The 25,897-nt window shown below is 56.1% G+C and overlaps 3 protein-coding genes across 4 annotated transcripts; 2 read left to right on the top strand and 1 right to left on the bottom strand.

Annotated features, from left to right (window-relative positions):
• Positions 1–1,479: 1,479 nt before the first annotated feature.
• On the top strand, positions 1,480–6,271 carry PSMD8 (proteasome 26S subunit, non-ATPase 8). Its single transcript, XM_025369202.1, has 4 exons — positions 1,480–1,646; positions 3,366–3,466; positions 4,588–4,699; positions 5,701–6,271. The coding sequence occupies exons 1-4, from the start codon at positions 1,506–1,508 to the stop codon at positions 5,836–5,838; spliced, it is 492 nt and encodes a 163-aa protein (XP_025224987.1). The 5' UTR covers positions 1,480–1,505; the 3' UTR covers positions 5,839–6,271.
• A 527-nt stretch (positions 6,272–6,798) lies between these two features.
• GGN (gametogenetin) lies at positions 6,799–10,555 on the bottom strand. The gene is made up of 4 exons (XM_025369196.1): positions 10,482–10,555; positions 10,268–10,329; positions 7,865–9,790; positions 6,799–6,976 (listed from the first exon to the last, which is right to left on the bottom strand). The coding sequence occupies exons 3-4, from the start codon at positions 9,769–9,771 to the stop codon at positions 6,859–6,861; spliced, it is 2,025 nt and encodes a 674-aa protein (XP_025224981.1). The 5' UTR covers positions 9,772–9,790; positions 10,268–10,329; positions 10,482–10,555; the 3' UTR covers positions 6,799–6,858.
• Positions 10,556–12,582: 2,027 nt separating this feature from the next.
• SPRED3 (sprouty related EVH1 domain containing 3) lies at positions 12,583–22,103 on the top strand. Of its 2 annotated transcripts, XM_025369200.1 has the most exons (6): positions 12,583–12,680; positions 12,820–13,000; positions 14,457–14,625; positions 14,723–14,805; positions 17,157–17,300; positions 17,995–20,332. In XM_025369200.1, the coding sequence occupies exons 2-6, from the start codon at positions 12,824–12,826 to the stop codon at positions 18,658–18,660; spliced, it is 1,239 nt and encodes a 412-aa protein (XP_025224985.1). In that variant the 5' UTR covers positions 12,583–12,680; positions 12,820–12,823; the 3' UTR covers positions 18,661–20,332. The 2 variants fall into 2 exon arrangements, with proteins under 2 accessions (XP_025224985.1, XP_025224984.1); XM_025369199.1 differs by lacking the exon at positions 12,583–12,680 and having other exon boundaries at positions 12,728–13,000; positions 17,995–22,103.
• Positions 22,104–25,897: the final 3,794 nt, after the last annotated feature.

The following is a 25,897-nucleotide window of genomic DNA, read 5'->3' as shown; positions in this document are numbered from 1 at the left end:
GCCATTCTCCTGCCTCAGCCTCCGAGTAGCTGGGACTACAGGCGCCCGCCACCACGCCCGGCTAGTTTTTTGTATTTTTAGTAGAGACGGGGTTTCACCATGTTAGCCCGGATGGTCTCGATCTCCTGACCTCGTGATCCACCCGCCTCGGCCTCCCAAAGTGCTGGGATTACAGGCTTGAGCCACCGCGCCCGGCCTTTTTTTTTTTTTTGAGATAGGAGTCTCACTCTGTCACCCAGGCTAGAGTGCAACAGTGCAAACTTGGCTCACTGTGACCTCCACCTCCCACGTTCAAGTGATTCTCCTGCCTCAGCCTCACTCAGCCTCCTGAGTAGCTGGGATTACAGGCGCCCGCCACCACGCCCAGCTAATTTTTGTATTTTTAGTAGAGACAGGGTTTTGCCAGGTTGGCCAGGCTGGTTTTGAACTCCTGACCTCAGGTGATCCATCCGCCTCAGCCTCCCAAAGTGCTGGGATTATAGGCATGAGCCACCACGCCTGGCCAGTAACTCTTAATATAATTATAGCTAACACTGTGTTTATTTGGGCCAGGTATTGTTCTAATCACCTTACCTGGGTTGAACCATTTAGTTCACTTAACCCTTGTTCATTCAACCCATCTCTACAAAGTGGATACTGTGAGGCCAGGCATGATGGCACATGCCTGAAACCCCAGCACTTTGGGAGGCTGAGACAAGAGGATCACTTGAGTCCAGGAGTTCCAGACCTGCCTGGCCAACATGGCGAAATCCTGTCTCTACAAAAAGTAACAAAAAAATTAGCTGGACATGATGGTGTGCACTTGTAGTCCCGCTACTTTGGAGTCTGAGGTTGGAGGATAGCTTGAGCATGGGAAGTTGAGGCTGCAGTGAGCCTGAGTGACAGAGCGAGACCCTGTCTTGGAATTGGGAAAAAATAAAAGGGCCGGGTGTGGTGGCTCACACTGTAATCCCAGCACTTTGGGGGGCTGAGGTGGGTGGATCACGAGATCAGGAGTTCGAGACCAGCCTGGCCAGCATGGTGAAACCCCGTCTCTACTAAAAATACCAAAAATTAGCCAGGCATGGTGGCATGTGCTTGTAGTCCCAGCTACTTGGGAGGTTGAGTCAGGAGAATCGCTTGAACCCGGCAAGCAGAGGTTGCAGTGAGCCAAGAACGCACCATTGCCCTCCAGTCTGGGCAACAGAGAGAGACTCCTTCTCAAAAATAAATAAATAAAAGGATACTGTGGTGATACCCAGTTTACACTTTGGGAAACTGAGGTTGTCATTTCACTGAAGTGAGGTCCCTCACTTGGATCAATATGACTTGTGACTAATTCATGCATCTTTGGGCCACAGTTTCCTGATATGAAAACCCGGGACCTGATACCTCTTCAGGAGATGCATGGGGCAGGCGTGAGAATTCCTGGAGCCTGGGGTAGAGGGCTTGCTAGGCCCCTAAATCCTCCTTACCCTGCTTCCCCGTCCCGCGTCCACAGGGAGCAGCTCCCCGAGTCAGCCTATATGCACCAGCTCTTGGGCCTCAACCTCCTCTTCCTGCTGTCCCAGAACCGGGTGGCTGAGTTCCACACGGAGTTGGAGCGGCTGCCTGCCAAGGACATCCAGACCAACGTCTACATCAAGCACCCTGTGTCCCTGGAGCAAGTGAGGCGACAAGCGGCGGGGGAGGACCTGGCCAAAGTGGGCGGTGCAGGGGTGGCCTTCGGAGGGCTTTCCTGAAGGAGTGGCCCGGGTTCACCCATCTTTCCACCCATGGACCCATCCTCTTGTTTGTCCAACAAATACTGAGTCCCAGCTGTGTGCCAGGCACTGTGGGAGGTTGTCAGACTGTGCAGTGAGCCAAGCAGGTGAAATTCGTGATCTTGTGGTGATGACATTGGGGTGCGGAAGCAGATAGTAAGCCCGAAGAGTGAGTGGCCTGTGCGGTCTGTCAGATGCTGAGTACTGTGGAGAAAAGGCAGAAAGGAGGGTAGAGAGGCAGGGACGGGGTAACATTTATCTCGGGGAGTCAGAAGGCCTTACTGAAAAGGTGAAATTGGAGAAAGACTTGAAAAGGGTGAGGAACTGGCTCATGCCTGTAATCCCAGCACTTTGGGAGGCTGAGACAGGAGGACAGCTTGAGCCCAGGAGTTCAAGACTGCAGTGTGCTATGATCACACCACTGTATTCTAGCCTGGGTGACAGATTCTGTCTCTATTTAGAAAATAAATAAATAAAAACAGATTTTTTTAAAGAAAAGGGTGACCGTGCACAGTGGCTCACGCCTGTAATCCCAGCACATTGGGAGGCCAAGGCGGGTAGATCACCTGAGGTCAGGAGGTCGAAACCAGCATGGCCAACGTGGTGAAACCCTGTCTCTGTAAAAATACAAAAATTAGCCGGGTGCAGTGGTTGGTGCCTGTAATCCCAGCTACTTGGGAGGCTGAGACAGGAGAATCGCTTGAACCCAGGAGGTAGAGGTTGCAGTGAACCAAGATTACGCTACTGCACTCCACCCTGGGCAACAGAGCAAGACTCTATCTCAAAAAGAATAAAAAGGATGAGGAACTGAACCCTGTGGACAGCCAGGCAGAGGGACCAGCCAATCCAAGTGTCCTGAGGCAGCACCATGTCTGCTGTGTTAGAGGGACAGCCGAGAAGACGGTGTTTTTGGAACAAAGGGAGCAGGGCCAGGGCAAGGCCTTAGGACCTAAGGTTGGGAAGTTGTTCCTGGAGCTGACGTCTTAGGGGAGGATTTGGTCCGTGGGGAGAGGATGGGAGAGAGAGCAGTTAGGGCAGGCGGCACAGTTCATGCAAAGGTGTACAGGGATGAGCCTGAGGTGGAGCCAGCCCTGTCTCCTTCCTGGAGAATAGGTGGATAATTGGACAGTAGATGAGATAATGAGATGCCAGCCCAGAGCAGGCTTGGGGAGAGGGAGGGAGGGAGGAAGGGGGTGGGGGCAGAGAGAGAGAGTCGTGTGTGTGTGTCTGTGTGTGTGTCGGTCTGTGTCTGTGTGTGTATGTGTCTGTGTCTGTCTGTGTGTGTCTGTGTCTGTGTGTCTGTGTGTGTGTCTGTGTGTGTGTGTGTGTGTGTGTGTGTGTGTGTCTGTGTGTGTGTGTCTGTGTGTGTGTGTCTGTGTGTGTGTTTGTGTGAGTGTGTGTGTGTGTGAGTGTGTGTGTGTGTGTGTGTGTGTGTGTGCATAAACCAGCAAGGTCTTTCTGGAAGAGGGGGTACCCAGGGAAGGGGTGTGGCTGTGTGGCAAAGGGTGTTCTGGCAGGGTAGGGATTACAGGGGCACTAGGAGTATGATGAGGCCCACACAGGTAGGGCCCTTTGCAGCCTCCTCTTCATTCTCTCCTCTTTCCCCTTTCCCGGTGTCTGCAGTACCTGATGGAGGGCAGCTACAACAAAGTGTTCCTGGCCAAGGGTAACATCCCCGCCGAGAGCTACACCTTCTTCATTGACATCCTGCTGGACACCATCAGGTGTGTGGGGGGCCCGGGCCCTGTGGAGCTTGGAGTTTGGAAAGAACTTGGGCTTCGGCCAGACAGCTTTGAGTCTGAATCTCATTCCAGCCACCGGTTATCTGGGCAGGCTAGGTGTGTTTCTTATCCTCCTAGCACCTCAGCTCTCCTTTCCAGTGAATTGGGCCTGGTCGTGGGATTGTGGATAACAGCCCTCATCTCACCGCCCTTGGCTGTTGACACGTGTGGCCACATGTGTCAAACCTGCGCATGGGCTTGGCTGAGCAGGCAGGGACTGTGTGGCCTGTCTTAGCCCATCTTCCGTCCTAGACACCCATCCAGTGAGTCAAGAGACTTCACCTCCGACCACTGAAACTGTGGACCCTTCAGTTTCCCCTTCTCTAGAATGGGTTGACCAAATCCCAGCAGCCCCTTGGGTTGCTGTGTGCACAAGTGACATCCCACGGGCAGGTGGATGTGACATACAAATCCCTTGAGGTGTAAAAGGGTGTCGAAGTGGTGGCCGAGCTGGTTCACTCGGGCAGAGCACCAGATCAGAATGAGTTTCTGTGCCTTAGGTGGCAAAGGCGAGCCCAGAGGCATTTGAGTGAGGAGTGGTGGCCAGTACCACTACCCACTGCGTGGCCTAAGTGATGTCGGAGGCACTCCTCCCTGTCACTGGCTTTTCCCCAGAGCTAACCCCCTCCCCCACTATAGCGACTTAATTCCTTGCTCTTTTTCTACTTTGGTGGTGTTCATGGTGCCTCTTGATGGGTACAAGGAACCCCTCAGGATCTATGAAGCGGGGTGCAGCACCCTGGTGATGTTTGTTTTGAGAAGAGGTGCCCTCATGTGAATCCCAAGCTGGGTTTCAGACCTGAAATCATGTGGCTGGCAGTGAGATTCAGAGTGTGGGCCCAGGAGTCAGAGAGTTCAGTGGGGATCTCCTGTGGCCCTTGCTTGCTTTGTGAGTCTGGTCAAGTTTCTCCCGCTCTGAGCCTTTATGAATAAAACAGGGCCCCTCACATTCCTGCCATCAGTGCTGAACTCCAGGGTCAGAGCTGACTCGTGTCAGGTTTGGGGGAACAGGTCCTGGGTGGTTGTCGATGCTCAGTAATGAGGAGCTTCTCATCTTCCCCCAGGGATGAGATCGCTGGGTGCATCGAGAAGGCCTACGAGAAAATCCTTTTCACTGAGGCCACCCGGATCCTCTTCTTCAACACACCCAAAAAGATGACCGACTATGCCAAGAAGGTGGCTGGGGTACAGGGCAAGGGGCCATGGGACCAAGGGGTGAAATCACTAACAACAGTGTGGGGTGGCTTCGAGGGACACTGGAACAAGACTGCCCAGGTTTAAGTGTGTGACTCTAGGCAAGCTGCCAAAGCTCTCTGAGCCTCAGTTTCTCTGTCCACAGAATGGAGCTAGATACATAGGATGAGCTTAGTGCTGGCACCAGCTAGAGGTGGGCAGAGGTGGGCGCTGCACGCATGTTGGCTGCTGTCTTTATCAAAATTTCTTAGAAGTGGCAGCTTTTTCTGCAAGACTTTGCTTCATTTGGTCTCAGACGTTTGAGCACGAGCAATGCTTGGTGTTGCAATAGGAGGGCCGGACCAGGCTATGGAAGGTGAAATTGGGTGGGTGCAGTGGCTCACGCACACTGAGGTGGATCTTCCCACCTAGGCTCACTCTGGGAGGCTGAGGTGGGAGGATCACCTGAGGTCAGGAGTTCGAGACCAGCCTGGTCAACATGGTGAAACCCCGTCTCTACTAAAAAATACAAAAAAATTAGCGGGATGTGGTGGCGGGTGCCTGTAATCCCAGCTACTTGGGAGACTGAGGCATGAGAATTGCTTGAACCCAGGAGGCGGAGGTTGCAGTGAGCCGAGATCACACCATTGCACTGCAGCCTGGGCGACAGAGCGAGACTCTGTCTGGGGAAAAAAAAAAAAAAAGGTGAAATTGAATTTGAGTGAGGGTGACAGCTGAAACTATCACTCGGGCCAAACACTATCCTCGGTGCTTTAAAGGTGTTGATTCACCAAATCCTCACAGTCGACCCAGAGAGGTGTGTAATTAGGGTCCCAGTGTCAACACAGAGAAACTGAGGCACAGAGGTGAAGTTACTTGTCAAGAGTTGTTGGGGTAGAGTAGAGTTGGTGAGAAAAGACAGTATAGGCAAGTGCTGGCTCCATAGGGTGGGGACGGAGCCTTTGTGATCACCCTACCCATCTCTGATCCCTCCTTTCCTGCAGCGAGGGTGGGTCCTGGGCCCCAGCAACTACTACAGTTTTGCCAGCCAGCAGCAGAAGCCGGAAGACACCACCATTCCCTCCACAGAACTGGCCAAACAGGTCATCGAGTATGCCCGGCAGCTGGAGATGATCGTCTGAGCCCACTGGGCACTGGGTGGGGCAGGGCATGAGTTATTTAAAACAGTTACACTGCAGGGTTTCGTCCAATAAAGGTGGATTGACATCCCCTCTTCCAGGCCCTTGTCTCCCTAGTTGGGATGGCAGAGAGACAAGTATCTCTGAAGAACTTGGAGGTTTTGGGGCGCTCAGGGGTTGGAGATAACACCCTCCAACTGGGTAAGCCTCTGTTTGGTGGGCATTGCTCAGGGCCTCAAACACAGATGCCCACTGTAGGGCCCCAGCAGCACTGTGGCCTGCAGGAGGGCATGGCCCCAGGTAGGGGGACTGTTCTAGCCAACTGTGGACACACAGGAATGCTGGGCCAGGGTACCAGATTTTTTCAACAAAGCGGGTGAAGTGTCCTATTAAAAAGAATAAATGTTGGTGATAAATTAAACAATTTTTCAAATGATATGTGAAATGGAACCCGTCTGTAGGCTGCCAGTTTGAGCCCTGTGCGGATCAAAAGGTGTGGGCCCTGGTGTGGGCTTGTGGCTCCCACCCTCCCTGAGCCGGCGTGTGATTGAGGACCTCCCCGCACACCCCTCAGCCTAGGTTTCCTGCCTTGAAATTCTTGGGAAGGTGTTCAAGGCGCAGGGTCCAAATCTGGCTGAATCCCTTGTGGGATGTGGAAATTTCACAAGTGTTCCAGAGTTAGTTTTCCCAACTGTAAAATGGGAATGATCACTCCTTTGCACAGTGGTTTGTGCTAAGCCTGTGAGCTTGGTACCAGGTCAGCTCAGAATTAGGGCTTATGGATTGAGGGGAATCAGATCCCCCCTGCCCTGGGCCCATCAGTCTGGGTGCTGGGTGAATGGAACCTCAGTTACTGCTGCTCTGGTCCAGCCTCCCTTTTGTTCCCAAGATGTGCTTTAATGGCGAGCCTGCCCTGCTGTACCCTACCCACTACCTTGGCAAGTGATTGACAGGCTGCTGGCATCTGGATTGGTTATTTTATTGTCATGGAGGGGAAGGTGGAGAGTGTTGAGCCGACTGCACTCAGTTGGAATGAGTGGCCTGCAGGTCGTAGTGCTCCAGCCCAGCCACCAGGGAGCCGGCCAGCTTGATGGTGGCAACCCAGGGTGGCTCGCCCAGGTGGTTGGTGGGTGTGCTCAGCCTAGGGGGGAGGATAGAGTCAGCAAAGCCTGGCAACGTGACCAGGCCCCTAGCCCTTCTAGGGCCTCCCTGTCCCCATATGAATAAGGAAGCTTCTGAAGGCCATATTGGAATATCCCAAAGGCGGTTCAGGGCAGGGCTGTGTCCACCTAATAGGAAAGGGAGCTGAGGACTGGAGAGTGTCACAGCTAAGCGTCAAGAGGTCCAGGGCAGTCTCCCAGTGGTTCAGCACTCCCAGGAGCCAGGATCAGACCCCAGTGGCCAGATCTGGTGATTCAGTGTGGGTAGGGGGTAGCTGGAGGATGCAGTGTCCCGCTTGGATGAGAGACTCAGGAGGAGCCTCCCCAGCACAAGAGCTGTGACATCAGTGCCCTCTGGTGGCAGAAGCCTTGAGTCCCAGAGTCAGGAGAAGTTGCCAGAGGCTAGAGGGGTCAGGAGTGCAGGGCTGCCCCTGTGCCCAGTAACGTTGGAGGCCTGCATGTACCCCCATTTGGTTCCAGGAAGACAGTCATCTCATCCCCATCCCTGAGTGGCCTGGGATGTGGTCCTCCTTGATACCCTCAAAGACAGGGTCAAGGCAGTGTATAGGGTCAGGCCAGCTGGGACCAGCCTCCCTCTCTGATGGCTCCAAGAGAAGTACAGGAGGGCCAAGAATCCACTTAGGTATCGGATGCCATAGGGCTGGGCCAGGGTGTCCCCTTTCCCGTCAAAGGTCAGCATGGGATCAAGGGTCCTCTTGGTCCTGAAGGGTGGAGCTCAGCTAGGTTTGAGATGTGGTGGAGAGGAAGGACACGGGTCATTCTAGGGCCAGGAAACCAAAGGGTTGAGTAGGACTCTATCCAGCAGTCTGGGGTTGGGCACCCTCCAGTCCCTTCTCCCCTCCTCTCACCAGGCAGAGACGTTGCGTGGCAGGCGGCGATGGCGTGGCTGGTGGCGGCAGTAACACTTGCAGGGACAGGAGTTAAGCACCTGGAAGGGCGGCCAGTGGCGCGCAGCGCGGGTGTTAGCTGCCCCAGTCTGAGAGGCCCCGCTGCCACCACCGCCACCACCCCCTCCACCGCTGCTGTCCGGCACTGTAGCTGTAGCTCCTTCACGAGGACCGTCTCCAGGCAAGCCATCCTCACGGGTTGCGCCCCGGGCTGCACGGGAACCCTTGTTCCTGCGCGTGCGGGTCTTGATGGGTGCAGCCGCGGGTGCGGGCGCGGACACAGGCGGCGAGGGCTCAGCCACGGTGGGAGCTGGGGATGGGGCTGGGGCCGGGGCCGGGGCCGGGGCCGGGGCCGGGGCCTGGTCGGCGGCTAAGGCTGGGGGCAGAGCAGGGGCTAGGGTGGGAGCCAGGGCTGACGCCTCGTGACCCAGGCCCGGGGAGAGCGGGGGAGCCACCGGCAGTGGCGTTGACTGGAGCGCTGGTGGCTGCAGTGTGGGCGGCGGTGTGGGCGGTGGCGCGGGCGGCGGCGTGGGCGGTGGCAGCGGTGGTAACTCCTGCAGGCCTGGAGGCCCCGGGCGCATGGGCTCACCAGTGGGTGCCGGGAAGATGAACATAGGCGGCGCCAGTAGGGCAGGTGCGGGCCTCCGGGGCCCGGGAGCTGAGTGCATCTGCCCTGGTGGTGGTGGAGGGGAGCCCCAAGGCCCAGAGAGTGCGGCCGCCCGCCGTCGCGGCGCCCCGATGCCTCCGCCAGCCCCGTTGAAGCGGAAGTGGCGTTCAGGGCCGTCGGGAGCGCTAACCCAGTCGAATTTGGGCTTTGAGCCTGGGAAGGTGGTGTAGGGTGGCGGCGGTAGGGCCTGGGCTTGGGACGCAGGCGCCGAGGGAGAACCAGAGCACCCTTCGCCGTCTCCATCACCTCCCTCAGCTTCCTGTGCTCCTCGAGGAACCTCTCCCAGGGGGCGAGCGGATCCAGGAGGCAGGGGCCCCTGCTTCAGGACCTCGGCGTAAGAGATGGGACCCGAGGCAGCAAAGAGGCCGCCGCCTCCGCCGCCCCCGAGCGAATCTTTGGCTGCTAAGGAACTCGAGGCTGCCGGAGGGGCCAAAGAGGGCCCCGACTTGAAGGTGATTTTACACAGCAGGCTCAGGCCGGACTCGGAAGCCACAGGCTGGGCCATTTCGCCTTCGCCCGCCTGGGGAGGCGCCCCTCCGCGAGCCCTACCGGCCGTCTGGCCCTGGTTGCCCGGCCCAGCCTGGCTTTCTGTGGGGGTTGAGGCGGGTGTGGCCAGAGCAGGAGTGATTCTGCGGTCCGCCGGCTGCCGTTCAGAAGGTAATGGTGGTGGCGGCTTCCAAGGCTCCAGGGGCGGCGGAAATTGGGATGGGGCCCTCGGGACAGTGTCCTTTACGGATAGTTGCCGGGGCGGGGGCGGCGGCGGCGGCGGCGGCGGCAGCGGGCGGAGGCTCGGAGGGTCGCCCTGGCCGCGATGGCTCGCCTCCAGCAGGCCGCGGACCCGGGGCACTGGAGTGCCCGCGGGCTTTTGCCATTTAGACGGGCCGGGCAGCAGGGTCCCCGCGGGGGCTGGGGGTGGTGCAGAGACCGCGGCCGCCTCTTCAGGAGGGGACATCACTGGAGAGGGCCGTTCTAAGGTGAGGGGCAGGGTCGAGGGTGAGGCCTGGGGCTCCCGGGGTACCAGGAGTCCCGGGGGTGCGGAGCTGCCAGGGAACCAGACACCCAGCCCGCGAGTCAGGCGCATGGCCTGGGAGGTCATCTCGGGCTCCACCAGGGACGTCCGGCGGGAGTCGGGGGCGCGGTCCGAGGCCTGCTCTTTTCGGGAGCCCCCACCCGCCGATGGCTCCGACTGCACGTTCCCCATTTCTGACGGAGCTGGGAGACTGATCAGAAAAACTTACGCCAGTCAGCCTGCCAGGGCCGTGGGGACCCTATGAGGCTGGCTGTACTTGATCTAATGCGTCCGCACCGGCCCCGCCCCTGTTCTCCACGATCCGATCAGGCCCAAGTCCTTAGGTAGCACTCCTATTCCTCGACCCTCGACACTCACGCCTTCTTTCCCATGTCCCCAACACAGCTGCTGTTCAGACACTTCAGTACCTGCCCCATTATGTACTAAGGTTCCATGCCTGTCCCCTTGGCTGGTCATGCTGATCCCTCAGTCCTCTCCTCTAACTCTCTGACTCCACCTCTCTCTAGATCACCTGGGTCCCGCCCTCTTCCCAGACAGCGGCAGATCCTCAGGCCTCACCCCTAAACCTCTTCCCGCGCCAGGTCTATCTACTAGCTGGCATCCACACTCAAGCTCCTGTCCCCAAGCTCCGCCCTGGCCCCGCCTCCGCCCAGAGGAGCCCACTCACCGAGTCCTCCAGCCGACCAGAGTTCAGACAGCGGCCCCCTGGGCCCGGGGCAGGGCAGGGAACTGCCGTAGCAGAAAATAACCGAAAAGAACGGGGGTGCGGGTGAAGGCAAGTGGGCGAGACAGCGAGGGCGGACCCCGAGATCTAGGCCCCGCCCCTGGAGCTCGAGGCCCCGCCCTCCTGCGAGCCCGCGGGAGCCCGGTCCCTTACGAACCTGGGTCTCCCCTTGAAATACTCCGGGGTCTTCTTCCTCGCCCCCCGGCCTTCTGGTTCTAAGCTCCACCCCTTTGGGTTGTTCTCCTTAGCCCCTCCCCTTTAGAATGCTCCGCCCCTCTCCTTATTCCCTCCCGAGGCCCCGCCCACGCGAACACCCAGGCGTCGCTCCTCTCCTTTGGACCTCTCATCTGCCCCGCCCCTGAGGCAATTTACCTCTAAGCTCCGCCTTTTTAAGACCCAGCAACATCGTTTCCCAAGACCCTCTCCATGCCCCGGCGCGCCGAGAAGGCCCATCCACCGTGGGCCCGCCCCTTCCGTGACGCACGCACTAGTCCTCGCCTTCAGCATCCAAACCTCGTTATACCCAGGCCCTCCAACCCCACCCACACGTGAAGGCTCCCCTCTCGCCCCACCCCTTATCGAACCCTGCCAGGCACTCAGCCCCTCCTATTTCGAAGCCACAGCGTAGACCACCGCCTCTTTAGAACCTTGAGACCAGTCCCTGTCCCTGCCCCTATCCCCTCCTCATAGCATTAGAGACCAATGGCGCAGATGGGTGGAAAAGTGGGGGATCCCCTCTGGATCTTAAGAAAATGGGGGCTGGGGGGTTGCTCGCTAGAGCTAGTGCCGGGCTCTAGGACCCAGCAGGCAAGTAAGCCCGCCTCGCTCTTACCCCTCCCCCAGCCGCCCCTTCCCCCCCCCACCCGTCTTCCAGGTTCCCCCTCCCTCCCCCCTCGCCCCGGCTCCCGGTGCCCGTCTCCAGCGCCGCCGGAGCCAGCGAGGGAGCCGGAACGAAAAGGAGGAGGAGGAGGCCGCGTCGCCGCCGCTCGGAGCCCGGCCGGAGCCTCGCAGGCAGGTGCCGAGGGGGGCGAGGGGGCGGGGGCTGACAGACTGCCTGCCCCGATGAGGGGGCGGCCAGGACCGCGCTGCGCCTTCTGCCCACCCAGGCGCCCCCAGGCCCCGGCTGGGAGGACTAGGGAGTGGGGACCCCTCAAACTGCGCGGCAGCCATTCGGGGTACCAATCTTCATTTGGGGGGTCTGGACTTTCTCCGAGGAAGCCCCATTCACAAAATTCCGTCCTGGACCCTCACCATTGAGGAACGCTGAGGACCACTCCCCCCCGCGGGGGACACAGGATGTGTGGGGAGCGTAGGACACCCTGAAATCCCAGTGCCCCATTCCAGTTAGGCCCTGGGGGGACCCCTGCCCTCGTTCCCTGCTTCACCTGTTGTCGGGGGAGGCGGGCGGACAAAGGAAGCAGCGTCACGTGACTGCTCATTCACAAAATCCCATCCCATTGAGAAAAGGGGGCTGGGGGCGCTGCGGCCGCCCCTTCCCCTCCCGAAGGGCCAGGGAAACCCAGCAGCCTGCAGGTGGGGGAGGGGGCTAGAGCTCGTCTGGGTCCCTAAGGTTGGGACGCCAGGGTCCCTGTGCTGGGTGGCAGTGAGGGGCTGGACACTGATCCCGATTACTGGGCGGAGGGCTACGTCCCCTGAGCTGGGGGGCGGGGTAAAATGGTTCTGAAGGATGCTGGGGCTGGGGGGCGGGAAGGGAAGAGGGAGGAAGGATCAATCTCCCCCCCAATCCCATCTTTCCCCCCTGGCTTCCCTCGGCTGGGGCCTGAGGGAGCAGCCTTGATTTTTGTGAATGAAATGCTCTCTGGATGTGTCTTCGGTCGCCCGTTTCTGACTTCCTCTGCCTCCATCTCCCTCTGAGCCTCTCTTTCTGGCCATTTCTGGTTCTCTCCCTGTTCCCTGCCCATCTCCCGTTGCTGGGTGACTCAGTGAGCTTTGCATCCGGTCTCATTCATAAATCCGGGAAGGGGTGGGGGGGGGAAAGAGCCTGGGTTTCTCACCCAGCCTGTGACCTGGACGACAGGGTGCGGAGGCAGGGGTGGGAGAACGGGAGCTGAGTTGATGGGCCCAGAGAAAATATATATGCGCAGGCACCCAGCTGTGAGGGGGAGCACTGGGTGGGGCTGTGGGTATGTGCTGAGGGAGGAGAAGGGGGTAATAGGGATGAGCAGGAGGGGGAGGGGAGTGCAACACCAGGGCTGTGGGGGTGGGGACGGAGAGATGGGGGAAAGGTGGGTACAGAGAGAAAGGGCAGACATGGAGAAGAAGATAGAGGTGGGAGAGAAGAGAAGGCATGAGGAAGAAAGGAGCCATGTGGAAGAAGGTGGCCATGGGGTTGAAGGTGGGTATCGCTAGCTTAGGGTGCAGTCGACCCAGACGTGAGAGATAAAGTTGGAGGGGAGATGAGGGTTAGGGGAACATTCCATGGGAGAGCAGGATTTGAGCTGTGTTGTCCCTGTCCTTCCCCCCACCTCCTGCAGGTACATGGTGCGGGTCCGAGCTGTGGTGATGGCCCGAGATGACTCCAGTGGGGGCTGGCTGCCTGTGGGGGGCGGGGGCCTCAGCCAGGTGAGCGTGTATCGGGTCCGAGGGGCCAGGCCCGAGGGGGGGGCCCGCCAGGGGCACTACGTCATCCACGGGGAGCGCCTCCGGGACCAGAAAGTGAGCCACCCTGGGGCATGCGGGGAGGGTAGGGACCTGGGGAGGGAGGGGAGTGGGGCTGGTGTGAGGAGCAGAGGTCAGGTTGCCTCCCAGCCCAGAAATCAAGCTGGGGTGTGAAGTTTGGGAGTGAATATCTGTCCTGTAGATAAGAGTTGGGAATTGCAGGATACATGGGGTGTTAGGAAGGTCCAGTCCACTGCCACTTCCAGCCAGACTATCACAGCAGCCTCCTCGTTGTCTCCCTGTACTGCTCCTGCTCCCCTCTCCAGCCCCCTGTCTGGTCCACAGGGGCACTGCCTCCCCCCACCCCCCGACTCAGACCATGTCCCTCCTCTGTTCAAAACCCTCCACCTTGCTCAGAGATCCTCGCCACGAGGCCCTACCCCACCTGGCCCTTGTCTGCCCTAAGTGTAGGAAAGCATTTGCTGGGGTCCATTTGAAAGTGTCAGAGATGGGTGACAATTCTATATATGGGTTTATCAGGAATAACTGGGCTGTCTGGCACAATGTGGAGGGACAGTGTTGAAGTTTCAGCTAGGGATGCAGTAGAAAGATATGGATTGTGTGAAAGGCTTGGGGGAAAGGTTTTGTTTCAGAGCAGGAGTCAGTGGGGGGATTTGAAATGGAGTGAAAGAATATGGTGATACTAAGCAAGGATTTGAGGGAACATCAATAGGGTGTTGGCTAGCATCTGAGGGGGAATCTGTGGAAGTTTAATAAGACTATTTTGGGGTAAGCACTGGATACAGTGCCTATGTAATCCTAGCCACCCATGAGGCTGATGCAGGAGGATTGCTTGAGCCCAGAGTTTGAGACCAACCTGGGCAACACAGAGAAAGCTCATCTGGGAAAAAAAAAAAAAAAAGAGAGAGAACATTTTTGGGTAAAGTTTCCAGAGATTATTATTAGAAGAGGATTAACAATAATATTGTGAGATGTTCAGTAAAGTCTGGGAAGTATTTTTGAGCCAGAGCGGGGATGCTGGGTTATCAGAAAGGGGTTAACAATATTTTGGGGCATTCAGTAAGATTCGGGGTTTCTACAGGGGTATCAGCGGGAGGTATTAGGAAAATACAGGGGTTGGGAAAATATTTGAGCATCAGAGGTGTGTTCAGTAAAACTGGGCGTAGCTGGGTGTGGGGGTTCATGCCTGTAATCCCAGCACTTTGGGAGGCTGAGGCGGGAGAATCACTTGAGATCGGGAGGTTGACTCTGCAGTGAGACCTGATCACACCATTGCAGTTCAGCCTGGGTGACAGAGTAAGACTGTTTCAAAAAACAAAACAAGTAAAACTGGGGAGTCATATCAGCATTGATCAGGGTTCAGGGTTACACCTAGGGCTGGTGGCCTAGGTGTAAGAAGACACTAGGGTGTGCATGAGGGCTGGTGATGGAGGAGATGTCACAGGCATGTCTGGGTTGGGGTATCTGACCCTGCTCTCCTCCTGCCCCTCAGACGACCTTGGAGTGTACCCTGAAGCCAGGCTTGGTTTACAACAAGGTGAATCCCATCTTTCACCACTGGAGCCTGGGTGACTGCAAGTTTGGACTGACGTTTCAGAGCCCTGCAGAGGCTGATGAGTTCCAGAAGAGCCTGCTGGCTGCGCTGGCCGCGCTGGGTCGAGGTGAGCAGCCCAGGTGGTGTGCTCTGGGGGCTGACCTGGGAGCGGGAGGAGAAGCTGGGCTCAAGGAACTCACTCTCTGCCTCTCTCCCTGCCCCAGGCTCACTCACCCCCTCCTCCTCCTCCTCCTCCTCCTCATCCTCTCCTTCCCAGGATACTGCAGAGACCCCCTGCCCTCTGACGGTGAGTGTCCAGGATGCCTCTCTGCTGGGAGGGCAGGGGTGTTGATTCTATGAACATTCTTGAGCACCTACTGTATAGCAGGCACCATGCCACATGCTGGGGACACAAAATTGGGCCCGAACTATGAGCGTCAATTCAATCCCAGTTATTCTAGTCTTTCTGCCCTGTCATGATTCACACATTCATTCAAGGGTCCTTATTGTGCACCTTTTGTATACCAGACAGTGTTTTAGGCACTGGGTTACATCAGTGAACACAAAGTTCCTTTCCTCCTGGAGCTTCTATTCTAGTGTGGAAAGGCAGAAAATTGAAAAAATATATATATAAACAATAAAAATGAATAAATATTAAAAGTAAATGGATGAACAAATTAATGGCAACCCCATGCTTCCAGTTACTCAGGCTCTAAACCTTGGAGTCATCCCTGACTCCTCTTATCTTTTTACTCCTCTTATCTTTTATGCATCTCATCTCATCTGTCAGCAAATACTGGTTCCACTTTCCAAACCATCACAATCTGCCTCCAACCTGGTACCGTCCAAACTCATCTCCCAACTGGACCATCTCAGTAGCTTCTCACTGTCAACTCCTTCCCTCCCTCCCCCCCACACAGCCAGAGGATCCCTACCAACGGCTGAGTCAGATCATGCCCCTCCCACACTCGGAACCCTCCCAGGGCTCCAGCTCACTCAGGTAAAGGACAAAGTCTTTACAGTGGCATATGAGATCCCATGCCATGTGGCCCTGTGTGTCTGGCCCCCTTGCTTACTCGGCTCCAGCCACACAGCCTCCTGGCTCTTACTCTAACATGGCAGGCACAGTCCTGCCCCAGCGCCTCTGGACTGGCTGTTGCCTGGAACACTCACAGATTTCCTTGTGGCTCGTTCCCTTGTTTCTTTCAGGGCTTTACACAAATATCAACTTCTCAGATAGGGCCTCCCTGAGTATTTAAATTTAAGTATTCCATTTAAAATTGCAATCTATCAATGCCCCTTGTCTAGTGCTAATTTTTTCCCATGTTCTAAAGCATTTTCCTTATTTCCTTTCTGAAATTACTATTATCTTTTTTGTTTTTGAGACAGTCTTGCACTGTCACCCAGGCTGGAGTGCAGGGACACAATCTTGGTTCACTGTAACCTCCACCTCCTAGGTTCAAGGGATTCTTCTGCCTCAGTCCCCCAAGCAGCTGGGATTACAGGTGCCCAGCTAATTTTTTGTATTTTTAGTAGAGATGGGGTTTCACTATGTTGGCCAGGCTGGTCTCAAACTCCTGACCTTGTGATCCGCCCGCTTTGGCCTCCCAAAGTGCTGGGATTACGGGCGTATTTCCCGGCCTATTTTCTTCTTATCTATTAGTTTATGGTCTATCTCCCATGCTAGAATGTCAGCTTCAGGCCGGCAAGGATCTTTTGTTGGTTTCTTGCTGTGTCTCCAATGCCTGAAACAGTGCCTGGCACACAGTAAGTGTTTAGTAAATATGTGTTGAATAAACTGAATGAATGAATGCACATAATATCGGGTGCAATTTGGCACTTGCTGGAAACCATGGGAGTTACCGAAAACACCTGCAGGAACAAAATTGATTCCCTGGGCAGAAAAGCGGGGGGATTCCAGGGTCATGGGAGATGAAGTGGGGCCACAACAGTTGCAGACAGTTCCCGTGCATCGCGCGCTTACCCGGGAAAGATGCTCTGCTGTCCAGGCCCCCTCTGGAATCTGCACTGTGGTCTTTGTGAGTCTGGCACGTTGTGGGTGCTCAATGAATGTCTATTGAAGGCAGTGTGCAGATGAGGTAGGAGTTATGCCCAAGTGACAGAAAGGAAGCTAAGAGTCTGAGAAGTCATGTTTCGGCTAGTTTCAGAACAGAGGCTGGTTTGCATGGGAAGAGGAGCACTCAGAGTGGGTGGGACTGCCCCAATAAAAGTGTGGGGCTGGGAGTGAGAGAGGAAGGCAGCTGGCTGCCCCGGGGAGAGGGGTTCTGAGAAGCGGGAAGACCATTAGATGTTCTGCAGGTTTGGCGAGCTGGTTAGATCAGGAAAAGAGTTCCACAAAAATAATAATAAGCATTTCCAGTTCTCCCAGTACTTCAGGCATGTGCTGTGCCCTTGACAGTGGCCCTAACCGCATCCTTATGAATAGGTACTCTTAGGATCCCCGTTTTACAGAGGAGGAAACTGAGGCTCCAAGAGGTGAGCTCACTTGCCGGAGGTCACACAACCAGTGACAGAGCCAGGGTTTGAACCCAGGCCTTCTTGGTCGCAGAGCCCTCGCTCTCAATGGGAGGGGGTCTATGTGAGGGCATCGGCTGTGCGGGGGCGTGTCCCCGCTCTGAGGCAGCCAATCTCCTCCAGTCCCACGTGGACAGCGACTCCTCCTCCAGTCACAGCCGCCAGGAGACGCCTCCCAGCGCCGCTGCGGCCCCCGTCATCACGATGGAGTCAGCTTCAGGCTTCGGGCCGACCACGCCCCCCCAGCGCCGCCGCTCCTCAGCTCAGGTGCGACCCGGGAGCCTGAGGCTCCTGGGGGAATGGGGCGGTGCACTCGGGACCCAAAGGGAGCGGGAGCCATGGTCCAGGGGGGTGAAAAACCACAGATTCCAGGGGATGGCTGACCTGATAACTGGGCGGGACTGGGAGAAAGCGGCGGGGAAATAGGGAGAGGCTTGGAGGCCTGGGTTTCTAGGAGGCTTGGGTGCGGGCTTCCCGAGTCTCCTTGCGCTCTTGGAGATTTTAAGGGGTTCCGAAGTCCAGAGAGGTTTAGAACCATTTTCAGAGTGTATATTTGGGGAACTCCTGGAAGAGGACTGTTAAATTAACGAGGAGGGTGGGCGAGTCAGTACCCAGGAAGGTAAAAGGGGCCCAGGAACCAAACTCCTGCGCCTTTAAGGAGGAGGTGGCTGGGTCCAGAACCCCTGGATCTCAAGATGGAGGGGGCTGGGAGCTGGGGCTCTTGGATCTTAAGAGAGGACAGGACTGGGAACCTTCGGCCTCTGGGTCCTTAAAGGTGTGGGGTTGGTGCGTGGATTCCTCTGTCTGTCCCTGGAGAAAAGTGGGGATTGAGGGACCTTAGGAGAGAAGCAAGCTGGGGTCTTGAAAATCTCAATCCCAGGCCCAAGAGTGCGCTAGGGAACTGGATCCTTGAGGCTGAGACTGGGATGGATTCTGATCTCTTTGTCCCTTCGTCCTGCAGAGCTACCCGCCGCTTCTACCGTTCACGGGGATTCCGGAGCCCTCAGAGCCCCTGGCAGGGACAGGGGGCCTGGGGTGGGGCGGCCGCGGCTACGAGGATTACCGGCGCTCCGGGCCACCCGCGCCCCTCTCCCTGTCCACCTGCGTCGTGCGCTTCGCCAAGACCGGCGCGTTGAGGGGCGCCGCCCTGGGGCCCCCAGCGGCACTACCTGCCCCTTTGACCGAGGCTGCGCCCCCAGCGCCCCCAGCTCGCCCACCCCCCGGCCCGGGCCCAGCCTCTGCGCCTGCCAAGGCCTCCCCTGAGGCGGAGGAGGCAGCGCGCTGCGTGCATTGCCGCGCGCTCTTCCGCCGCAGAGCAGACGGGCGTGGCGGCCGCTGCGCAGAGGCCCCGGACCCGGGTCGCCTCCTGGTGCGCCGTCTGAGCTGCCTGTGGTGCGCCGAGAGCTTGCTCTACCACTGCCTGTCGGACGCCGAGGGCGACTTCTCGGACCCGTGCGCCTGCGAGCCGGGCCACCCGCGCCCCGCCGCGCGCTGGGCCGCTCTGGCCGCGCTCTCCCTGGCAGTGCCCTGCCTCTGCTGCTACGCGCCCCTGCGCGCGTGCCACTGGGTCGCAGCGCGATGCGGCTGCGCCGGCTGCGGGGGTCGCCACGAGGAGGCTGCGCGGTGAGGACGGCCTGGTGGGTCCCCTAGCCGGCCCGAGGACCCAGAATTGAGGGTCCAGGACCCCGGACTCCGTTCGGACCTAAAACCCAAACCTAGGCACATCCGGAACTTGGAGCTTGAGTTTGGATTGAGAGATCTCAGACCTGGAACCTGGAAACCAAACCTAGGACTGAGAGACCCCAGCCCCAGCTTCATTGGGATGTCTGTCCAAGAGGTCCCAGGCGTACTGAGTTCTGGCGTTCCCCCACCCCTACACCCCACGAGGAGGCTCCAGGCGTCCCCATACTTTGCATCTCAGAAGGGCCAGGGAGCGCATAGATCCCTGAAAGGGCAGGTCCCTGTTGAAATGAATGACATAGACCCCGGTCACGCCTGGCACCATGTCCCTCAGATTACAGCCCCACAATTAGTCAGGACTTGCCCATACCTGACTCTGCCTTTATTCAACTCCCAGATCAGATCTTGAGACCATAGGACCTAGAGTCACCCCCAAACAGTCCCTGAATGTTCACCTAAGACCTGGTGCCCCCACATCTGAGACACTCTTATAGTCTCAGGACCCCTGAGACAGCAGGACCCCCGGGACAGTTTCAAACAGAGTTTGAAACTCTGTTATGCTCTGGAATCTCCAGATGCTGCCCCAACATCTGCCACAACTGAGTGTCCGCAGACCTGGCCTCCAATCCAGGAACACTGAAGTCTAAGATGTCCAGGGAACCCCCAGACACCCTAGGACCCCGGACTCCTTATGATGCACTGAGTGCTCGGATATACTCAAACACGAGATGTTCTCTTACCAAAATGACTTGGGATACCCATCCCAGAGCCCCCAAGATCCACATATCAGACACCAAGATGCTCTGGAAGCCAGGGATCAAAGACCTCCATAGGTCCACCCACCCCAAAGCCAGGGTTCTCAGGAGCTTTGGATATCATTTATAGGACTCAGAGGTGCCTGGTGCCCTCAAATGTGCGACTGAAGGCTACCAACACTTCAGGGCCCGAGATACTGGTCTCGAGTTCTCAAACGGCCCTCTCACAGTTCCTCCTGGACCTGGATTTTGAGACCCCAAATGCCCTGGAATCTTCAGCTTCTTTCTATCCACAGATTCCCGACCCCTTAAGGGCTGGGAATCCAGCTCCCAGAAGACGGGATGCTCATGGCGACCCAGACCTCTGACCCCCTTGGCCCTCAGCCCCTGAGTGACCCCAAGGTACTTTAGGAGCACTGGATCCAATACCCCAAAGGTGCCACTGACCCCCAAATGCAAGGCTCAAGACCCTACAACATTGGGATTGCTCCTGATCCAAGACCTTCGTCCCTCCAAACCAGAGGCATTCAGGTTTGCGGTGCCCCAAAACCCTAGCACCCTCAGACCCCATATTTCTTTGGACTCAAACCTCTCTAGCCTGATGAACCCCAAGATGCCTCTACATCCGATTCCCCCAGCCCCACTTGTCCATCCTTGGAGACCTGCTGCCCCTTGAATCCTGCCATCCATAGGCCCCCAAAACTCCAAGGTTCCAGACTCTGGAATTCTGGTCCCAAGGATCCCAGCCCAAGCCCCCAGCAATCCTCAGAATTACCCCTTTATCTTAGGGTGGGATCCCTTCCATTTGGAACTCATTGTAGGACCGCCCAGGGTGGGGCGCAGTGGCTCATGCCTTGTAATCCCAGCACTTTGGGAGGCCAAGGAAGGAGGATCGCTTGAGGCCAGGAGTTTGAGACCAGCCTGGGTAATGTAGTGAGACCCTGTCTCTTAAAGAAAAAAAAAAAAAAAAGGACCAACTAGGAGCTCCGTCACTGTCATGTCTAGGACCCAGCATTGTCACAGATGATTATGCAGAGTCTTCATTAAGTGAAGGCCTACAGCCCAGGGTTTCGAGGAGCTGGAAGTCACACCAGTCTGCTGGCCATGCTGTGCCCTTGGAAGTGTGTGCAATGGAACCTTTCAGGCTAGGTATGGCTCTGCTGTCCCACAGCCCCCACCCTTGCAGATCTTCCTTCAGGTTCAACCTTAATTCCTAGTCCAGGTTCAAGTTCAACCTTTTATGTTCTGCCCCTCCATTAACCCCTTCTCTTCCTATTTATTATTTATTTGTTTGTTTGTTTTGAGACAGAATCCCGCTCTACCACCCAGGCTTGAGTTCTGTGGCACAATCTCGGCTTACCACAATCTCCCCCTCCCGGGTTCAAGCCATTCTTCTGGCTCAGCCTCCCGAGTAGCTGGGATATCAGGCATGTGCCACCACACCCGGCTAGTTTTTTGTATTTTGAATAGAGATAGGGTTTCACCATGTTGGCCAGGATGGTCTCGAACTCCTGACCTTGTGATCCACCTGCCTCAGCCTCCCAAAGTACTGGGATTACAGGCGCGAGCCACTGCGCCTGGCTCTCTTCCACTTTAGAGTTAGAAGTTGCTTCAGGAAGTTTGAAAGCCTGTGGCCCGCTGAGTCTCTTCTTCTGTGCAAGGGGGGAGTGCCACAGGCTTTTTTTTCCCCAAGTGAAATGGGACTTCCAGTGGGTTGAAGATCCGGTGTCCTGTATGGGGGCATCAAGGTCTTGGAGCAAGACAGCCTCAGTGTTGTGTGGGCTTGGAACCTGCATCTGGCCCCAAGCATCTGGAACTGTGCACTTAACCTTTCTTCATTACCCAGACTTGGATGGCCTTGTTGGGGTTCAAGGGATAGGTCCTCTGTCTCTTCCTTTAAATTATTAACTATTTATTACATCCGGAACCTGTGAGATTCAGCACTCCCAACCAGACCCTGGGATGGGTGAGAGAAAAGCGGGGGTGCCTCTCCCCTCCCAACTCTGCCCAGCTCTCATCACTGTCAGACCCACCAGAGCTGAGGGTGGAGGGATTGGGGGCTGGGGCAGCCTGGGTTCCCATGCCCCTCTCTGTGCCTCGGTCTCCCCCCTTCCGTGGTGGGCAGGGGGGAAGCTCCATTCTTAACCTACCTCGTTTTGGGGAGGGGTGGGACAGGGGACCAGAGTGCTGTACGGTGCTGTGGGATCTGCAGATGAAGCGGTGGGGGCTGGGGAAAGGTCCCCTGGCCACCACTTCCCAGCAGCGCCTCTCCCAGGTCCCCCAGTCCTGCTCCCTGCTGAGACCCACCTCTGATCCATGATTCCCCTTCATTGCCCCCAAATCAGGGGTGCATGGAGGGCCGCCCTGGGAGCCAGGCAGACCTCAGACCCTAGAGCCCCCAGGCCCAATTTCCCAGCCGCTTGCCCCTCAGATTGGATGCTTGGCCCCCAGATTTGGGGGAGGCACCCCAACACATATCTTCCTGATCTTGATTCTAAGCCAGTCTGTGACCTCAATATTGTTAGTGTCAGTGCAGGCTGAAGTGGTGGGGGAGGATGGGGGCCAAAGACCCAGCCTTGTCATCGGGGGAGGGGGCACGAGATCTGCTCCAAGAAATGTCTGTGACAAAGTCTCAGCCTGTGTTATTTATTTGCCTCTGTGCACCCCACCCACTCACCTTCCTGAACTGCCAAACAAGTCTCCTACTTCAATTCTCCCTTCTCCCATCAGACCCTCAAGCTGAGTTTTATAAGACACTCAACAAGTGCATTTATTGAACACCTAATTATGTGCCAAGCCCTGTTGAAAGCACTGGAGATAAAGCAGGGGGCAGAGCAGACCGAAGTCCCTCCTGCAAAGAGCTTATGAGCTTTATAATAGGGGAGATAATAAGTAAATGACTTAATATGTTAGAAATGATAGCAGAAAGAAAAAAAGAAAGTGGGAATGGGGGATACACACCATTTTAGCGAGAGTGGCCAGGTCAGGCCCTCCTCAAGAGCTGGCATTTGTTGTCGTCGTTTTGAGACGGAGTCTGACTCTGTCACCCAGGCCAGAGTACAGTGGCATGATCTCTGCTCACTGCAGCCTCTGCCTCCTGGGTTCAAGCGATTCTCCTGCCTCAGGCTCCCGAGTAGCTGGGACTACAGGTGGGTACCACGATGCTCGGTTAATTTTTGTATTTTTAGTGGAGTCAGGGTTTCACCATGTTGGCCAGGCTGGTCTCGAACTCCTGACCTCAAGTGATCCACTTGCCTTGGTCTCCCAAAGTGTCCCAAGTGATTCCAGGTGGAAATCTCCCAAGTGATTACAGATGTGAGCCACTGTGCCCGGCCAGGAGCTGGCATTTGAATAAAGCCCTGACAGGGGTGAGGGAGTCCTGGGGATGTCTGCAGGGAAGGGTGTTTTAAGTAAAGGGAACAGCCAGTGCAAGGCCCTGAGGCAGGAGTGTGTCTGGTAAGTCTGAGGAGCTTCAGGGAGCTAGAGTGTTGAGAGGGGAGGAAGGAAAGAAGAGAGTGACAGGAGATGAGGGCAGAGGGGCGATGGGGCAGATCTGTAAGGCGTTGAAGGCACTGAATGGACTTAGGTTTTTACCCTGAGAGAGACTGAGCCACAGGAAGTTTCAAGCATGGAAGGGATGTGACCTGACTCAGTTCACAGGCTCCCTCTGCTGCATGTGGTCAGCAGAGTGGGAGTGGGCTGGGGGGCAGTTTGCCAAAGAGGAGGCTGCTGTGAAGGTTCAGGACAAGACAGCGGCAGGCAGGTCCAGGGTGAGGGCCCTGAAGAGTGGAGAAGTGGGCAGGTGCTGGGCCTACTTTGTAAATAGAATCCACAGATTTATATATGGGGTTTGAGATAAAGAGAGGAGTCAAGATTGGAAGTCCAGGGTTTTGGCTGGAGCAATTTTTTTTTTTTTGAGGCGGAGTCTCGCTCTGTCACCCAGGCTGGAGTGCAGTGGCGCGATCTCGGCTCACTGCAAGCTCCGCCTCCCGGGTTCCCGCCATTCTCCTGCCTCAGCCTCCCGAGTAGCTGGGACTACAGGCGCCGCCACCACGCCCGGCTAAGTTTTTGTATTTTTTTAGTAGAGACGGGGTTTCACTGTGTTAGCCAGGATGGTCTCGATCTCCTGACCTCGTGATCCGCCCGTCTCGGCCTCCCAAAGTGCTGGGATTACAGGCTTGAGCCACCGCGCCCGGCCTTTTTTTTTTTTTTTTTTTTTTAATTGAGATCATCACCCAGGCTGGAGTGCAGTGGCATGATCACAGCTCATTGCAGCCTCAAACTCCTGAGCTCAAGTGATCCCCCCACCTCAGCCCCCCGAGCAGCTGGGATTACAGGTGCGCACCACCAATCCTGGCTAATTTTAAAAATGTTTTTGTAGAGACATGGTCTCACTATGTTGCCTGGTCTGGTCTTAAACTCCTGGGCTCAAGCGATCCTCCCACCTCAGCCTCCTGAAGTGTGGGGATTACAGGTGTGAGCCCCTGTGGCCCGCCTCTGGGCAATTTTTAACATTTGATTTATGTCAACAAATAGCCCCCCAAGTGTCCTGCCTTGGGGTAAACAGGGTTATGGGGTTACTCAGATCTGTCCTTAAGGAACAAGTTCTATCCCTGTTCTTCCCTCCAGGCTCCTGGTCCACCCCCAACTTCCAGCAGAAGTGTCTAGGAACTACTGGATACCAGAATACTGTAAGGAAGAGATTAGATCTAACACAATGTTTACTTAGCAACAGCAACAAAACAACAGTAGTAGTAACCGTAGAAATAGGCTCCGCGGTTTAAGAGCATGGAGTCTGGAATTTCATCTTCAAGCCGTGGCATCACCAGGAATTCACTCTGTGACTTATCTTCTCTCAATCTTAGTTTTCTCCTCTGTAAAAGAGGTAAGATACTTTGCCCAGTAGTACACATTAAATGCTACGTATATATATTAGTTATTCTTTATTAAGTACTCCCTTTATATCTGCTAAGCACTTTTTACATATGAAACTCCAATTAATCCTCAGTAACAGCTCTAAGAGGTAGGTACTATTATCCCCGTTATATAGATGGGAAGCAATTTGGCAGGAACATGGAGCTGGTGAGTAATAGAATCAAACCCTAACCCTTGTCTGCCTGACTCCTAGGGTATAATTTCTCAACCACTATGGTGCACTGCACCTACTCATTCCAAGGCTTAGAAGGGAGAGGAGTGAATGCCTAACAGGCACATTGTGACCGATGAGGAGGGCCTGGTGTGTGAGGGGTGTGCCGGGATTCCTAGGTCCCTTATGTAATTCAAACCCTGAGGTGTAAAGGAGGGAGAAAGTTTTGGATTTTAGGCTGAGTTGGGTGAACACCACTCCATCTGGGCTGCTTTAAGAGCAGAGGACAGGGCCAGGCACACTGGCTCAAGCCTGTAATCCCAACACTTTGGGAGGCTGAGGGGGAAGGATTGCTTGAACCCTGGAGTTAAGAGGCAAACCTGGGAGACATAGCTGGACCCCTCTCTACAAAAATTTCTTTTTTGACATGGAGTCTCGCTCTGTCGCCCAGGCTGGAGTGCAGTGGCTTGATCTCGGCTCACTGCAGCCTCTGCCTCCCGGGTTCAAGTGATTCTCCTTCCTCAGCTTCCTGGGCAGCTGGGACCACAAGTGCATGCCACCATGCCTGGCTAATTTTTGTATTTTTAGTAGAGATGGGGTTTCACCATGTTGCCCGGGCTGGTCTCGAACTCCTGACCTCAAGTGATCCACCCACCTCAGCCTCCCAAAGTGCTGGGATTACAGACGTGAGCCACCACACCCAGCCTCTACAAAACTTAAAAAAAAAAAAAAAAAAAGGCCGGGTGCGGTGGCTCACGCCTATAATCCCAGCACTTTTGGAGGCCGAGGCGGGCGGATCACAAGGTCAGGAGATCGAGACCATCCTGGCGAACACGGTGAAACCCCGTCTCTACTAAAAAAATACAAAAAAATTAGCCAGGCGTGGTGGCGGGTACCTGTAGTCCCAGCTTCTAGGGAGGCTGAGGCAGAAGAATGGCGTGAACCCGGGAGGTGGTGGAGCTTGCAGTGAGCGGAGATCGCGCCACTGCACTCCAGCCTGGGCGACAGAGCGAGACTCTGTCTCAAAAAATGGCCCGTCGCAGTGGCTCACGCCTGTAATCCCAGCACTTTGGGAGGCCAAAGCAGGAGGATCGCTTGAACCCAGGAGATGGAAACCAGGCATGGCAACATGAGGAAACCTTGTCTTTACAAAAAAATTAAAAACAAATCAGCCGAGTGTGGTGGTCTGTGCCTGTGGTCCCAGCTACTAGGTATAAGCCATCAAGCCTGACTGATTTTTAAAAATTTAGCTGGGAGGCTGAGGTGGGAGGATCTCTTGAGCCCAGGTGGTCGAGGCTGCAGTAAGCCGTGATGGCACCACTGCAGTCCAGAACGATAGAGCG

The sequence above is a fragment of the Theropithecus gelada genome, chromosome 19 (genome assembly GCF_003255815.1).
Source record: "Theropithecus gelada isolate Dixy chromosome 19, Tgel_1.0, whole genome shotgun sequence".
In the NCBI taxonomy this organism is placed as follows: Eukaryota; Metazoa; Chordata; class Mammalia; order Primates; family Cercopithecidae; genus Theropithecus; species Theropithecus gelada.
This window is presented reverse-complemented; position numbering and strand designations above follow the sequence as displayed.